A 15423-nucleotide genomic window follows, 5' to 3' on the forward strand; every position below is an offset into this window, starting at 1 on the left:
AAGCATAGCCAGCTGGAAGAGCAAGGTGATTCTGCTCCTCTACTCTGTGCTGGTGAGGCCTCACCTGGAAAGCTGTGTCCAGATGTGGAGTCTTCAGTACAGGAGAGACATGGACCTGAGTGTGCCCAGAGGAGGGCCACAAAAATGATCCAAAGGATGGAACACCTCTCCTATGAGGACAGGCTGAGAGAGCTGGGGCTGTTCAGCCTGGAAAAGAGAAGGCTCTGAGGTGACCTGATAGCAGCTTTTTGTTATCTAAAGCGGGGGCACAGGAAAGAAGGGGACAAACTCTTTAGCAGGGTCTGTGGTGACAGAACGAGGAGAAATGGTTTCAAGCTTAAAAGGGTAGATTTAGGTTAGATATAAGGAAAAGGTCTTTTACAGTGAGGGTGGTGAGGCACTGGAACAGGTTGCCCACAGATGTGGTGGATGCCCTGTCCCTGGAGACTTTCAAGGCGAGGTTGGATCAGGCCCTGAGCAACCTGATCTAGCTGTGCATGTCCCTGATCATTACAGGGGAGCTGGACTGGATAAAGTTTAGAGGACCTTTTCACCTCTAAGGATTCTATGATTCTGTGAGAAGGTATGTCAGAAGCACAACAGGGCATTGCACTGTGTTGCACATTCACCTTCCCAGTTTAATTACATCGTAGGGATGACAGATGTGGAAATAGCCAGGCAGTTCATCATCGCCTCACTGTGATGCAGGGAAGGCATTGCCTTTCCCATTCAGCATGCCCCAGGGGAGGACAAGGCATACTCTGACAGAAGCCATTCACACTAACACCATTTAAGGGGAAGAAGCATTTTGCTACAGGAAGAAGTTAACCACTTTTGTGCCAGTACTGACTTGGCCAGCTCAGCTTCTCAAGGGGATTTAACTTCATTCTCTTTTTGTTTGGAAATTCCTGTCATGCCAACAGCACGTGCTTAAGGATGGTAATGGTAACGTGCTTGAGCATTTGTAATTGTGAGAAGGATCTCATGCCAGAAGTGCATTAGCAGAACACAGATGAAGTGTGTAGTGACTTATGTAGATCATGACAGAGTACTGTAAATAAGACCATGGAACTCGCCTGCACTGTTATGTATTTTGTGTATGTCCTCTCTATCACAGAGGAAGCCTCTTTGAAATTACTGAGAGAAAGGTTTAAACATTTTATTAGAACAGGCCCTTTGCCTGCCAACTCAGGCTATGAATCAAAAATCAGGGTTCAGGGACTGAAAAACACAACACAAAATCCACAAAAAACAGCTACAAAGTGCTTAAAAGCACTGCTGAAACAAGCCTGGAACCAATTTTTTCTATGTATAAAAGTGCCATGATCTGAAAGCCATCTGGGCCTCAGAGATTTAGAAATAAATGGAACAACCCTGCTGGAACACTTTCAGGCTGCAACAGCTCTTGCAGTCCTGCAGAGCCATGGAACAGCAGGCCTTGAAACTGTCAGACAAGGCTTGGTACAAGCTGTCATGGGCAGTGTCATAGCAATTTACAGGATGGAGAGGGTTGAATGTACAGGAGAAGGAATGTCATACCTGGAGGAATGGAGAAAACCTTTTTTGGTAGACCAAATTTGATTTTTCTTAATAAATTTTAAGGCATACCTTTGAAACTGCCTAAGAGCTTGCAATATTAAAATAGCTCTGAAACGAGTAAGTTACTGAGCAGCATACTGATGAAGTGGTCAGAGACACACAGAAGTTAACACTTAGCATATGGCCCTGCTGATTATTCTCATCAGAAATAGAGGAGCACAGGTTTTTCTTCAGTGAGGGGAAAGTTACACTAGAAGTTGCTAGTTTAATGTTTTTGTAACACACCACCTCTTCTGTACTCTGCTCTGTGCTTCTGTATTCGTTTTGTATTCTGCCATCTGGGGATGGAAGGCAGTCAAGGATGTTGTTGCAAAGTTTTCTGTGCTATGTAAAGTTAATTAAGAACAGGGAATTTTCTACTCTTTATTCATATAAATTTTTGCTTCTCTGTGGAAGATGAGGAAGAAAACTACGTGTTTGGGGAAGAATTCTGTTCTTGAAATAAATTACATCTCTGCTTAGAAATAAAATAAAAACTTTCTAATTTGGCTTTAGAAATGTTGCTTAATTTTTACAATTTGAAGTGCTGACAGAATGACAGTGTGTAAATACAACACATCGGGGTTGTTGCGGAGTTAGCGCCGTTCATTACTGTGTTAGATAAGGAGCAGATGTAGGTGACCAAATGCAGTTTTGCCCAATGTGAAATTGTTTACACTTTGCAGCTCTAGTACACACATGCACACACCCAAAAACTAAGCAGAGAACCATAATGAAAGCAATTTATGAGTGTGACTGGAAAAAGAACAGGAACACAGCAAATGGAATGACTGGAAGGTGAAAAGAAGAGCAGAAGTGTTATAAGACTGGCATGTTATTGGCACTTAGATTGGTCACAAAGATCCCAGCACACAGCTTCTCAGCACACAGCTTCTCAGTGGTGGACAAAGGAAATGAGTATGACCTAAGTCACAGAGGTGGGACAGGATGAGGAGACTGATCAGAGCTCGCTCCCAGAGGGCACAAAAGGACACTTCTAAACTTAGGCAGCCAACTCAAGAACAATGCAGGTAGCATGACAAGAACAAAGTAGCTAGCGTTCCTTGTCATCCAGGGTGTTGCAGAGCATTCGAGACAGACCTCCTCCATATAGGCATGGTGGTGCCTGAATGCTGGGCACTGATGTATCTTGCTGATTTTGAGTATGTGCCTAGGGATGTGAGCAAAATGAGGAAATCTTAATAGTCGCTGTTCCCTCCTATAAAGTTTCCCAATGACACATGCAGCATTGTGCAGGCTGGCACTGCAGAAACAAGCGCTGCAACAGCCCAACGTTACTGTCATTTCCTGCTTTCCTCTTCAAAGAGGCATAATGCATTTTTGCGCTTTGGTGACACAGTGAAGAGCATAAAACTGCAGATTAATACTTAATTGCTTTAAAATCAGCAACTGAAATATTTTTCTAAACATCAAGAGGGGTAGGTGTCTTCAACGTTTCCAGGACTATTATGACTCCTTCTGAAGCAAGCAGTGCAGACCCCTGCTCAATGACAGTACCCTAACCCCAGATGGGTCACTGTTCTCTGTCAGGCTGCTAGTTCATGTTCCCAGGAGATACCACCTTGAGTGCTGCACTCAAACTCTCTTGTTCCTCAAGGTGTGATGGGGATGATGTACCAATGGAATTTAGAAAAAAGAATTTATTGTTGCTTTGCAATATAAAATGAATAAATCCATAATTACAAAGTCAGAGGCATAAAAGAGCTGAATAAAAGGAATGTGACATAACAAAGCAATATCTTAAAATAAGAAACAACCGGAATCTTGTCTAAATGCCTTTTCTTGTGGTACACCCTTTCCACAGTTCCATCTCAAACTGGCATTAATGGAGCCTGCTGTAAGTCCAGTGCTAGTGCAGCTGGAAAGAATGGTACATGATCATCTACATTCCAGTAAAGGACTGTAATCTTAGTCTATATGGACTAAAAGAGTAAAAAGGGCTGATGTGGAGAGCCCAGAGAACATTCTGCACCTCAGTGTAATGGAAGTATGGGTACGGTGCCTTTGTTCCACTAAATACAGCAGCACTTCCAACCAGTTCTTCCTGGGGACATGGATGCTGGCAGTGTCCACAAGGAGCATTGTGTTAGGCTGAGGCAGGATATTACGAGGAGCTGCCTGAAGGGACAACCACATCACTGGCATTTTCAGGGGAAGAGGGGCAAAAGACACAAACAGCTGCAGAGCTTCCACTCAGTTCTCCCACATGGAAAGCCACCAACGAATAACTGAAAACAAAGCTGTCCATATTGGTTTTATGAGCTGTTCAGGCTATTCTATAACCTGAGAATGCACCAAGCCAATTAACTTCAAGAGATGGTTTGAATAAGATCTTCCTTCCCTGCCCGAGGTGAGATCTTAAAATGTCCCCTTAACAGTCACTCCAGGAAGGAGGCATTTTAGTACCTAGCAGGTGATTCTGCTAGCAGTGAAGTTTCAACAGTCCCACTGGGTAAGGATGTAAGCTGCAACCTATTTTCTCTGAACTCACTGGTCTATCTTTGCATTTTCTGGGCCTTGCAGTGCCTGTCTGAAGATGAGCTTTTTCAGCTGATCCAATTTGTCGTCTCTTAAGGCATCTCGTATGGCGCTGAAGAAGCTGAAGTAGTGCTGAAAGTTGTGCATCATGAGCAGGACACCAGCCAGAAGCTCACTGCTCACGAGGAGGTGATGGAGGTATGCGCGAGTGTGCCTCTGACAACAGTAACAGGTACATCCTTCCAGCAAAGGACGAAAATCATCATGGTATCTAAGGAGGGAGACACATTTGGTAACATCAAAAGTAAGAAGACAACTCAGGTAACAAAGACTATCTAGTTACTCTATGGCCTTTGCAGGGACCTGAGCCCTGAGGGCTGGAATCTAGTTTCTTTAAGAAGTGTTGCATCTAACCCTGGCACAAAGGACTCTTAAGAGCATTCAGGAACTCAATATGGAGCCAAGAAGCCACACATTTAAGTCAGAAGATAATTTTGACTGCATCACCACTAACAGTAGAAAGCAGGCTTATCTGCACCTTCCCTTGAGCTGCAGCTCAAGACTCACCTTGTCAGCTTTCAAACAGTCTACAGAGAAGGAAGCTACCAGAAACAAAGATTCATAGAATTCACAAGGATTTGCAAGGATTCACATCCCTGCTACTGTGAGATGCACTATGCTCACAAAGTGGGGAGAGAAGGAGCAAATTAACATAGTTGACTACTAAGCTGTAAAAAAAAAAAAAAGTTGAAAAATAGTGTTTTGTAGCTGAGAATTTGCTTTATCACTGTTATTCTGCTCCTTGTGTCTGTTGTAGTTTCCATGGAAATAAATAGGAGGCATTACTTTCAGAGTGACCTATGTACCATCTGAAAATGACTCAAGTTAGTTAGATGCAGAAGAACAAAATGATCCTCAGACAGCTTTTGTCAAACTACTGTTTTCCAGCTGGAACACTGCTATGGCCACAGTATTTCTGCTAGATAAGCAATCTGAAAATCTCTGGCTTTAGATCAGGGAAATGATAGCACTTTCAGCCATACACTGCTCTGTATATCAAGCTCGAATGACTACCTGACACTTCATTCAGTGTCTAGGTGTACTTTACTTCCTTCAATGGTTTTGTGTTTTATGAAGTCTCCCATCCAGCTACTGACCACATGAAAATACAGAGGACAAAACCCATAATATTTCCCAGTACAGCTGCAGGTTCCTTCCTCACAAACACATATACCTTTTCTCCTTCAGAAATATCTCAAATGGTGTCATTTCTGGGTCAGCTTTGACAACCTCCTCCTCCTGGTCTTCTTCAGGACTATTTTTCTCCAGGTCCTGGGCCCCATTTTGTTTTAAAGCTGCTATGAAACAAAAAGACAACAGCCTTTTATCAAGAGTCAGCAAGGGCGCAGGAAGGGTAGTAATATCCTACATTAGAGTATTTCTGCTGCTCTCTTGCCAAAAGAAAAAACTCTTGCCACAAGTTTTCACTTCCTTCCTATAGTAAGCAACCATTTTTCTTTGTCATAGGTTAGTTAACAAAAATAATAGAATTTTAGATGATTAAAACAGCCAGAGACAAGTGAAAACTCATCTATTAGACTTAATGAAGAGTTAGAGCTGAAATAACAGCACAACTTTTTGCTGCTCTGCTGAACTGAATTCTTGATAAAATATTTCCAATCTGAACGGCGTGCTGACTAGAATGCAGTCACCTGAACAGATTGATTTTATTGGGTTTTTGTTGGAATAAACAGGCTACTGCTCTGCATTCAATCATTCTACTTTCCATTCTGTCATCCAGCTCAAAGATTTAGATTTTTTTTTTCTTAAACAATGGAAATAAAAGAAGCTGATAGCGCTGACGCTGGAGATGTAGATTCCATATGTGTATATACAGTAGTCTACCTTAAAAATAAAAAACACCCCATAATTTTGTAGGTAGGCATTTTTAGGCTTGATGTCGAGCAGGAGACGTTTCTGGAAACATCAATAATATTGTTTGCACAATCCACATCTAGTGAGTGTTGCACAGGAACATAACAAAGAGGTTATTCCTACCCGTAATTTCTTTTGGTTTAATAATAAGATGAGATGAGGTAAACAACAACAAACAAAGAGAAGGGTTTAAAAAGAAATGACAGCAAGCAGAAGGAAACAAGATGTTCTGTTCTATTTATCTGGTTTTGAATTATCCAGGCATGAAAAGAAATGAAGTTCCACCTAGGAAGAAAAATGTAAAATGTTTTTTTCTGTATTAAAAACATTTACTGAGACCAAAACAAGATGACTGCTTGAAGAATGTTTAACAGATGCTTTAATGGTTGCTATGCATGCTCCCCTCTCACAGCCCAATGAGGTAATGCGTTATGAACATCTTGCTTCTATTCTGATATGAGCTGATGAATACATGAACTGAGAGGACAGCTACCCAGAGAAATAGCATCCCTAACTTTGGTCAGCTATAAAGGAAAAGAACTTCAAAACTTATATTAAAAACAAACAAACATATATTCAGTTAAATGTAGAAATTGAGTATCATAGTAGAACTGCATGTAAATTTGCCCAGCCTGCACTGCTAGCACTAACAGAAAAATCTGTAAATGGTGTCAAACAGAGGACAGATACACAATTCAATCTACAGAAACAACTATTCAGTGTTAGAAAAATCATTAAACACATTTTGCCTAACCAGACATTCAAATTTTGGCTGAGATTTCATGTTCCCCTCAATATGTTTCACACTAAAACAGCCCACTTTCAAAAGCAACACTGGACAGTTGAAATTCAGGTTTTCCAGTGGTTGCTGCACCTAATTCAAAGACAAAACAACCCTCAAACACAGATTCCTCCAAAGCATGAGTTATGCTTGCCACACTACCAGCTGATATGGACACAGCCTACCTTCTGCTTTGGGATCTGAATGGTAATCATAGCCAAACACCAAGGCACAGCCTCGCTCCGTCACCTGGAAGGGAAAGAAGCTCTCAAAGATGTCCACTCCCCTTTCAATGCACTCAAGCACCTCATCTGGTTTGCCCACACCATGGATGATTCTGTAAGAGATGCATAAGAAGGTAAATCTTAGAATATCCTATGCAGAAGCAGATACCTCAAGGAGAAGAGGCATGTGGAACACATGTAGGTTAACCCTGGAATTGCTAAACACAAGTTAAGCTCATACAACAGTGCATCGCTCCGAGCCCTGCACAATTCTATTTCCACACCTCTAACCAATCCAGTACACAAGAGTCTTTTCCTTCTTTGCCATTCGGAAGACAGCACAATCACTCCATTTACCAAGAAAAATCTTATTCCGCTCATTATGTTTGAAGTGATTTAGTTTCTCTCACACTCACAAATACTTTTACAAAATTCACCTAACAGCTATGCTTTAGAACAGATACTTTCCTTAGCCATATTTCTGCCCTAAATAACTACCAGGTACCAGATACACTGACTTCTTTACTCAGTAACTGCTCAGGAGACAGTCTGAAAGGACTAGGCCTAGACCAGCAGAAACAGCAGTAGATGTTTCTAGCAGTATACAGTTCTCTAGGCACTTGAAGAACTGCCTGGAGCAGAATGCACTAAGTAGAAGTGTAACTGGAAATAGAAGTTCATTGCTTTTTTTCTTCCTTCCTCTCCACACTCTGCCTAGTCAAGCCTACTTTTTCACCCTCACTGATGCCCTTTATTCTATAAATGTCTCTGATTCACCAAAACAAATGACTTGGTCAAAAAACTGGGCTGTCACATCCACTGGGATACAGTATTTTGAGCCAGGAGCAGCCCAGCTGGATTGCCATCAGTGGTAATAGGAGTCCTGCTGTTAGCCAAATTTAGCTGGCAGCTTCCCTGAGGGCTGGTGAAGCAGGAGAGTGGTTCCTGCTCTCCTGCAGGTGCGTGGCTGGGCTGACGGCAGTAAAAGCTAATGTAGGGCAGTGATCTAAACAGATAATTAGAAAAATACACAGGGGCTGATAAACGAAGTCACAAGATGCCATTTTTAGTCACTTTTCTAAGTACTTGAATTAAATTGATGAGCACAGAATATGGATGGGGAAAGATTTACTGCAGGAGTGTCTTCTGCTTCAGGCTCTTATGAAAGGGAGAAAATAACGTTCAATAGATTAAGCAGTAGTTCTGCATGTGTGATCAGAAACCTTGCTAGAATTTAACTTTGTACGGATAAGAACAAAAGTTTGTTCTTGCAAGGGTTCCACCCCTACTAGAAAAAAAAGAATAAGAGAGATTTCTACAACCTTAGGTTCCTGAAAGGACCCTAAAGATCACATTTGTAAGATCATTTCACTAACACAAAAAGCAGTTCCTTCTCAGGTGAGGGTGAGAGTGTTTGGCTTCTGGTGAATTTCACATTGGAGTGGAACACAGCTGCAAAACAGCTTCTCCAGCCAGAACGGCAAGGGTGAAAGCAGGACTGTCTGATTCTCACCCAAGGTACTTACAAGACCCCTAAGGCCTAACCAGCTTTCTTCTTACACAGAGGTCAGAAACACTTGTCTTACTCAGACAAGCAAACTATTTGACAGATGAGGCAGATACTCTGGTAGCCACTGAGGTTACCTGAGCAGATTGGACTTAATACTCCCAGGGGATCTTTTTAAGTAGTTAAACCAGACAAGATAGCAACAAGACAGCAAGGCTTCTAATTGTCAAAGAAATCCAAACCGTAGGTACCTCTTCACATGAAAAAGCTGCAGCACCAGACAACATTTTCACATTTTCCTTTCTTTTGAACACCACCTGGTCAAACCAGTGCTCAGAGAGCAGAGGACAGCGCAAGCTACCGAAAACCTAAGGGGCCCTTGTCATTCCCTTCAGGAAATGATGAAAGAAGCCCCCAGTCAAGAGCAGCAGCAAGAGAGGAACAACCCAGAACTCATACAAAAGTTAGCAAACTCAACACAATTCAAAGAAATCCCTCTACATTTGAACCACTAATAGTTATTAGCACATCTTTTCTGGAAGCCTTTAGTTACTGTTAGCAATTGGGAAAAGTCAAGAATGCTGAAACTACTATGTAGACTCTGACATGGATCCATCAGATGGGCATAACCAACAACACAGAATATACTGCAGTTCCGACACTATGCCGATCCAGAGAATGCAATTTCTCTTGGCCAGGCTGTACGAGCTCTGGTAATTCACAGGCTCAGCACCTTAGGTACTAAGTCAGAGCCCGCTGGTCATGTAAGCACTTACCGATTCTGTCAGCACCCCTCTCTACTCTTCCCCAGCTCAGCCTGTATAGAACTGCAAACCTGACCTTTTTTCTCAGAAGAGGTCCCAGTAGAATGAGCTGATAATTTTTGTTCTAGCTGAACCTACAGTAAACCATGCCTTCAGAGGCCAAATGCAAACAAGTTCAGACAATAGCCTAGACATATCTTATTTATAATTTTTCCTCAAGAAAACCAAGTCTTGAACTCAAATTTGACTATAAATGCGGGGAATGCTCATATCCAGAACGTGAGCACAGCTTGGTGTCAGCTGCAACTAAAAACTGAAACAACAGTTGAAGTCTGCAGCCTGACAGTGGCCTGGCACACACACACAGCATTATGCAAGACAGTGACTATTTTCCACAGTGATATTGCACAGCAGCCTGTAGATGCTCCTTGTAAAAGACAGGTGAACTTCTTGGGATGTCACCCATGTGACTTACCTTGGTTTATCCTCTGGCAGCTCTGCTGTCACAGAAGAAATCAGGTTCATCTTGGTCTCCTTTGCCATGGCACGCCCCTGGAAGCCATCTAACAGAAAGCCACCCACGGGTCTCTTGGCAGTCTCCCTGGCTGATCTGAGCCTCTCTTCCAAGACATCTCCACCTTCAATTGTCCCAAACATTACACTTCCTTGTAGTTCCTGGCCCAGAAGAAAGCTAAAAGTGTTAGAGTTCTGCCAAAGACATGCAAGATCTCACAGCACAGACTACAGATGCTTGCTACCTAACCCACGCATTCACAGGAACTTGGAAGAGCCACAGCAATTCATCCTATGTAAGATGAACCCTCAAACAACACTGTGAAGTCGAACTGTAAGGTAGAAAGGGATTAGGAGAGAAAAGATTCTGTTTCCAGCCTCAACACTAACTCACTGAGAATTTTAAGAGCCATTCTTTCCACCTCCCCACAGAAAGTAATAACAGCTGATCGTTGTACACAGTTTTTTCTAGGTGTCCCCTCAGCATGACATGTCAGTGCAGAATACAAAGAATGTGCAACTATCCTGGCTGCCGGACAACAGAGCTCACATTCTATTGCCTTTCAGGGGATGTCAGTACTGGTTCCTGCAGCCACTTGCCTTTGTAATGCACACCTGGATAATTTGTTCACTTTCACCAAAAGGGAAGGAAGTTTTAAGCCATTTGGAGAAAATAAAGAATAGAACTGGCAAACTCTGGCAAGTCCTCCTTCACCTAGAATTGAACAGATTTCAGAGAAAACAAAGACTTGTCTCAATCTGAATGAGAAGATCCTACTTTGCCAATGTACACAGCATGAAGGAAAGTGAAAGAAATGCACTACAGTCCAAAAGCAGAATAATATAAAAATGGAATTCTCTCAAACTAGTAGAAATTGTTGTTCTGTAGCAGGAGACAAGTTATTAAGAGAAGAGAAAGGCAGAAGGAAATCCTACAGTGCTACTGATATTACCTCCTCCTGTCCCCTGCACATCCTCTGATATATATGTGTGACAAGATCTCCTACTAAATCACATCCTGGAACTGGCCCACATTGCAGCATAGGTGAAAAAGCAGCTTCAATGCTACAGTCTTGACATCTTTGGGACCTTACCGGTGTCTTTTCCAGCAGCTGAAGACACGCATCCAGGAAGGAAAGTGATCTGTCTACAGACTTCTTGGCCCTTTTTCTAGTAACTTCTCCAGAAATAGTGTCTCCGTCAGCAATGCACTGGAACCAGTCTGGCTGGATAGCCCGCTGTATGTCCATGAACTTGGAAGCTGTCATTTCCATGCGTCCTGAGCTACTCCACAGGGACACTGTCTGTCAAGGAAAAATAGGGATGAAAGACCATGCAAAGGTTAACTTAAGATCTTAGGCGTCAAAGGAGAGAAGTCTGGTGAAACACCAGATACTGGAAAGACACTGAAGAGATAAGTTCTATAGTAGCATGGCTCTGATATTCAGTTGCCCTTGACAGAGTGAGTGAATGTGAAATGACCAAGTTGGGATTTCCAGGATACTCTTCCATGAAACCATCAAACACATACAGCACAGCAACTTCTCAAGGTGTTTGGAAGTCTCTGAGATGGAGCAGTTGGCCTTATCACTCAAATTAGTGGCAGAATTGGGGAAAAAAAACATGAAAATAATTAAAGATTTAGGTAATTCCTTTCCTGCACAGGGAGAGGACTCAGGCTGATTCCTAGCAGCAAAGAATATGCAGTACAAAAAACTGCATGGTGAAGCTTATCCTGCCATTCATGGTAAGTTATCATATCCAAGCAGGATCCAGAACTGACCATATCTAGGCAGGTACAAGGAATTGCCCCTCCAGGCCAGTGCCACAGCAGCCAGCATGTACCATATGCATTGGGTGGGAAATTGGCACATTTCTAGGATAGAGCTGGCAAAGGCTTACAAGGCTCCTGGCTTACTGAGACCTCTTCCTGCAGAAATACTACGTTCTTTCCCTTTGTGGGTTTGTATCAGACTATAACTACAAAGACAGGGTTGCAGGTTTACTGCTCATCAGTGGCATCGCTGCAAGACTGTTCAGCACGTAAGCCAACATGCATGCTTTTTCCTTTACTGCCATACTAACCACAACAGGTCACGATTCCAGAGCTCTCTGTCCTATCTGAATCATCACTTAACTGTTCAGGAAAGACAATTCCAGTAAGAAAATATCCAGCTTTATTTAGTTGGAGGTATGAGCATGCAAGTGACACTCTTCTTAGTACAGAGAGCTCTTTTTCTATATAGTGCATGAACATCATCTTGATGCTTTCCAGACACACCCACATAGATGTGGGGACTTTAAGTGGATTCTTTCAAGCCTTTACAGTTACTGTACCTTGTTGGTGTTGTAGCCAGAAGGACAGGGAGCAACTGGGTCTTGAAGGGAGCAGTACAGCACTGTATCTGGCATACCTGGGAGCAAAGCAACAGAGCAGAGCTTCATGAACCAAAACAAAGCTAATGTAAAGGCATGGTTCGTGAATTTGCAAAATGGAATATGGTTTCTTCCCACAAACAACCCCACAAATCCTCTTCTGCAGTTCTTCTGCAGGACGGATAAAGAACAATATTGCTCAACTGATCTCTCAGTACCAAAGAAGGTCGCCAGACTTCTTCCTTGTCTTTAACAGCTGCAGGGAACAGAGCACAGTACTGGGATGAAATAGGAAACAACAGCCATTGTTTCTGCAAGCTGCACAGCCTCTTAGATTTTTTTTTGTATTTCTTCTTGATTAACACTCCCACTACTAAAATTTGCCAGACACAGTAGCTAACTCAACAACTTGACAGGTACGCTGGGAGACATCTGACAATATAAACAGAGTAACAGCCTCAAGCCTAATATTGTAAAGGAAAGACAACATATTGTGGGAGATCAGCTATAGAAATGAGAGCCTCATCTCTGCTAGACCAGAGGTTTCTAATGTCATACATAAAGTTAGTATGTCTTCATTGACAGACAGGCACTGAAATTGGTAAAGTCTCCAAGAAGTTTCAGACAGAAGGGACTTAAAATTGTTCTTGATGGAATAAGCTGTCCCAAGGCAATTAAAGCCTATCAAAAGCTGCATGCAAATCTCCTTTGGAAATCCAAGCCAAAGCTTTGCTTATGTAATGAAATATATGTCCAAAATCTTGAAATACTTTTTTTAAAAAAATCTCTGTCCAGAAGATTTCTACCTTAACAACTGTCAATGTTACTGAAACTGAACAGACATTCCACCTCTTCAACAGGATTTACCACATGGCCACTATAGCCCTAGATACCTGGACAAAGCATCCCAGTAAGCCTGTTGACCTGGCTGATCATCCTATCATTCTTTGAGCTATCGCCCCAGATAGAAATACTGACTACGAATAGAAATGTTCACTCAAGATGCCAACTCTGCTTTCACTTCACTCTCAGGTTCCTATACCACCTGAGCCCAAAAACAGTGTTCTTGGTGATGCACTGTATGTGGGCAGTCCTTTACCAGTCCCTAATGACTGACAGGGAAGACACCTAGGACTGTTGTGCACACAGAAACCATGGCTTTGCTCACTCTTAGCACCAAGCTAAAGGTTTCATTCATGAACTGCTCCAATAATAGCATACAGGGACTGATAAAAACTACAGAGGCTCAGTGCAGTAACCGAGGACTGCAGCAACACTTAGTGTTTCATACTCCAGTTTAGTTGGATGCATTCCTAAAAGTGACCACTCAGCATGAAAAAATGGAAGGTGAATGGATCGGAGCAAGTACAATCTGACAAACTAAAAGGAATAAAGAACAGGAGGAAAACTGATCTCCAGCTGCTCATTTAGTTTCTCAGAGCTCTTACAAATGGGAGCCATTCTCTGGGCAGCCTGGTCTGGTGGTTGGCAACCCTGCACATAGCAGAGGCGTTGAAACTCGATGATCATTATGGTCCTTTTCAATCCAGCTCATTCTATGATATGATCCTATGGTATGACTCTAAACCCAACATGGCCCCTTCCCCTTCTCTCAGAACAAGAGCAGTTTAGAGGCAGAAGCATTCACTCGATGAGACTGATTTGATGTGGGGTGTTTGTCCGTTCTTTATACTGGATGAAGATTTTTAAATTTTCTTCTTTAATTATTCTTCATACCGGATTAAGATTTTCTGCTGGCTTAAATGAAACCAACTGCTTTTTGATAAGCAAAAAATGCCAATGTTTATTAGAAGATGGATACTCTCAGAGAATCATTTAGACAGCTGTAGGAGAAGGTTGTTTTCAAGGCAATGACCAGTTAGAAACTGCACTTAGCAAGATCCTTCTGGAGCCCCCCCACTGACAAGGGCTACTGTAACTTCTCTCTCAGTTCTAGTCGCATGTTGTGATTTGAGCTCATTCTAATCAGTCGAAAATCCTAAGGCAAAGGTTAGGGGAGGAAAAAGTAAAGCAAAACTACATATTCTTGTGCTCTGTTTGATGGATTTCTGGCCATGCTGTTGACAACAAAATATTTTAAGTCCTCCTTAGATTCACTTTGAGTGAAAAAAAGCATAAATGTGGAAAGCGCCTAGGTCTTCGCACCTAAAGACACACCAGTTAGATCCATCTCTCTCCAGACACGCACTGTCCCTAATTAGGGACTGGGTCTGTGTGCGTGGCTTGTAAGCACGAGGTCAGAATTCACACAAAGGCTTCCATTTTAATTCTGTGCAGAACTAGGAGCCTGGTGAGCCTTCGTAAAGCAAGTGCACCCCCAAATACTTACAAGCCACTACTGAACTTTCCCTCTCTGCAGTTTCTAATTGGTTACTCTGCTTCATCTATTTCTCTTCACCCAGGTAACCAGTGATACCATGAGAGAGAAGGGCCTCAAGTTGCACCAGGATTGCTTCAGGCTGGATACGAGGAAACTTTCCAGTAGTGGTGAGGCAGCGGCACAGGCTGCCCAGGGAGGTGGTGGAGCGCCCATCCCTGGAGGTGCTCAAGAGCCGTGTAGATGTGGCACTGAGGGATGTGGTTAGTGGGCATGGTGGGGACAGGCTGACGGCTGGACTAGATGATCCTTGTGGTCTTCTCCAAACGTAAGGATTCCAGGATTCTAAAGGTCACCTATTGGGCATTTCCCCTCACCTTTTGCTGACAGCAGTTTATCACATTGGACACGCTTATGTAATACTGCCGCCTTCTCACACATACTCGTGATCGTTTCTACTTCCTTGTCCACGCAGACTACAAGCTCCCAGCTGCTATAAGCAGCAAACACCCACGCTTTACCTATAAACTTCGCCGCTCCCTCCTTGTACTCCGCCAGGACGTCGTGCAGCTCCGCCCTGCAGCCAGACACAGAGACGCGTTAGGCACGCAGGGCGCCGTGGCAGAGGCAGGCGCGGAGCCGCGCGTCCCGCCGCCGTTACTCACATGGTGGGCAGCGTGAGCTGTGCCACGGGAGGCACGCCGCTGACCTCGCGCAGCGTGTCGAGGGTGAGGTGCGGCGCCGTGCCGGTCCGCGTGTACAGCAGGCAGCCGGGCAGCGCCAGGGCGGCCGCCCCGCTCCGGCCCAGCCCCGCCAGCGTGCCCAGCCGCCCGCCCGCCGCCCCGCACAGCTTCACCCGCATGCCGAGAGCCGCGGCCGGCAGAGGAAGGAAGACGCTGGCCCCGCCG

At 43.5% G+C, this 15423-nt stretch overlaps 1 protein-coding gene across 2 annotated transcripts; it reads right to left on the reverse strand.

The window, feature by feature from the left end:
- Positions 1–3224: 3224 nt before the first annotated feature.
- Positions 3225–15410, reverse strand: QTRT2 (queuine tRNA-ribosyltransferase accessory subunit 2). Of its 2 annotated transcripts, none has more exons than XM_015295294.3 (8): positions 15181–15410; positions 15037–15092; positions 12139–12215; positions 10896–11105; positions 9764–9963; positions 6979–7130; positions 5312–5432; positions 3225–4348 (listed from the first exon to the last, which is right to left on the reverse strand). In XM_015295294.3, the coding sequence occupies exons 1-8, from the start codon at positions 15375–15377 to the stop codon at positions 4087–4089; spliced, it is 1275 nt and encodes a 424-aa protein (XP_015150780.2). In that variant the 5' UTR covers positions 15378–15410; the 3' UTR covers positions 3225–4086. The 2 variants fall into 2 exon arrangements, with proteins under 2 accessions (XP_015150780.2, NP_001025952.2); NM_001030781.2 differs by having other exon boundaries at positions 5312–5435.
- Between the last annotated feature and the right edge of the window lie 13 nt (positions 15411–15423).

This window comes from Gallus gallus, chromosome 1 (assembly GCF_016699485.2).
Source record: "Gallus gallus isolate bGalGal1 chromosome 1, bGalGal1.mat.broiler.GRCg7b, whole genome shotgun sequence".
Taxonomy (NCBI): Eukaryota; Metazoa; Chordata; class Aves; order Galliformes; family Phasianidae; genus Gallus; species Gallus gallus.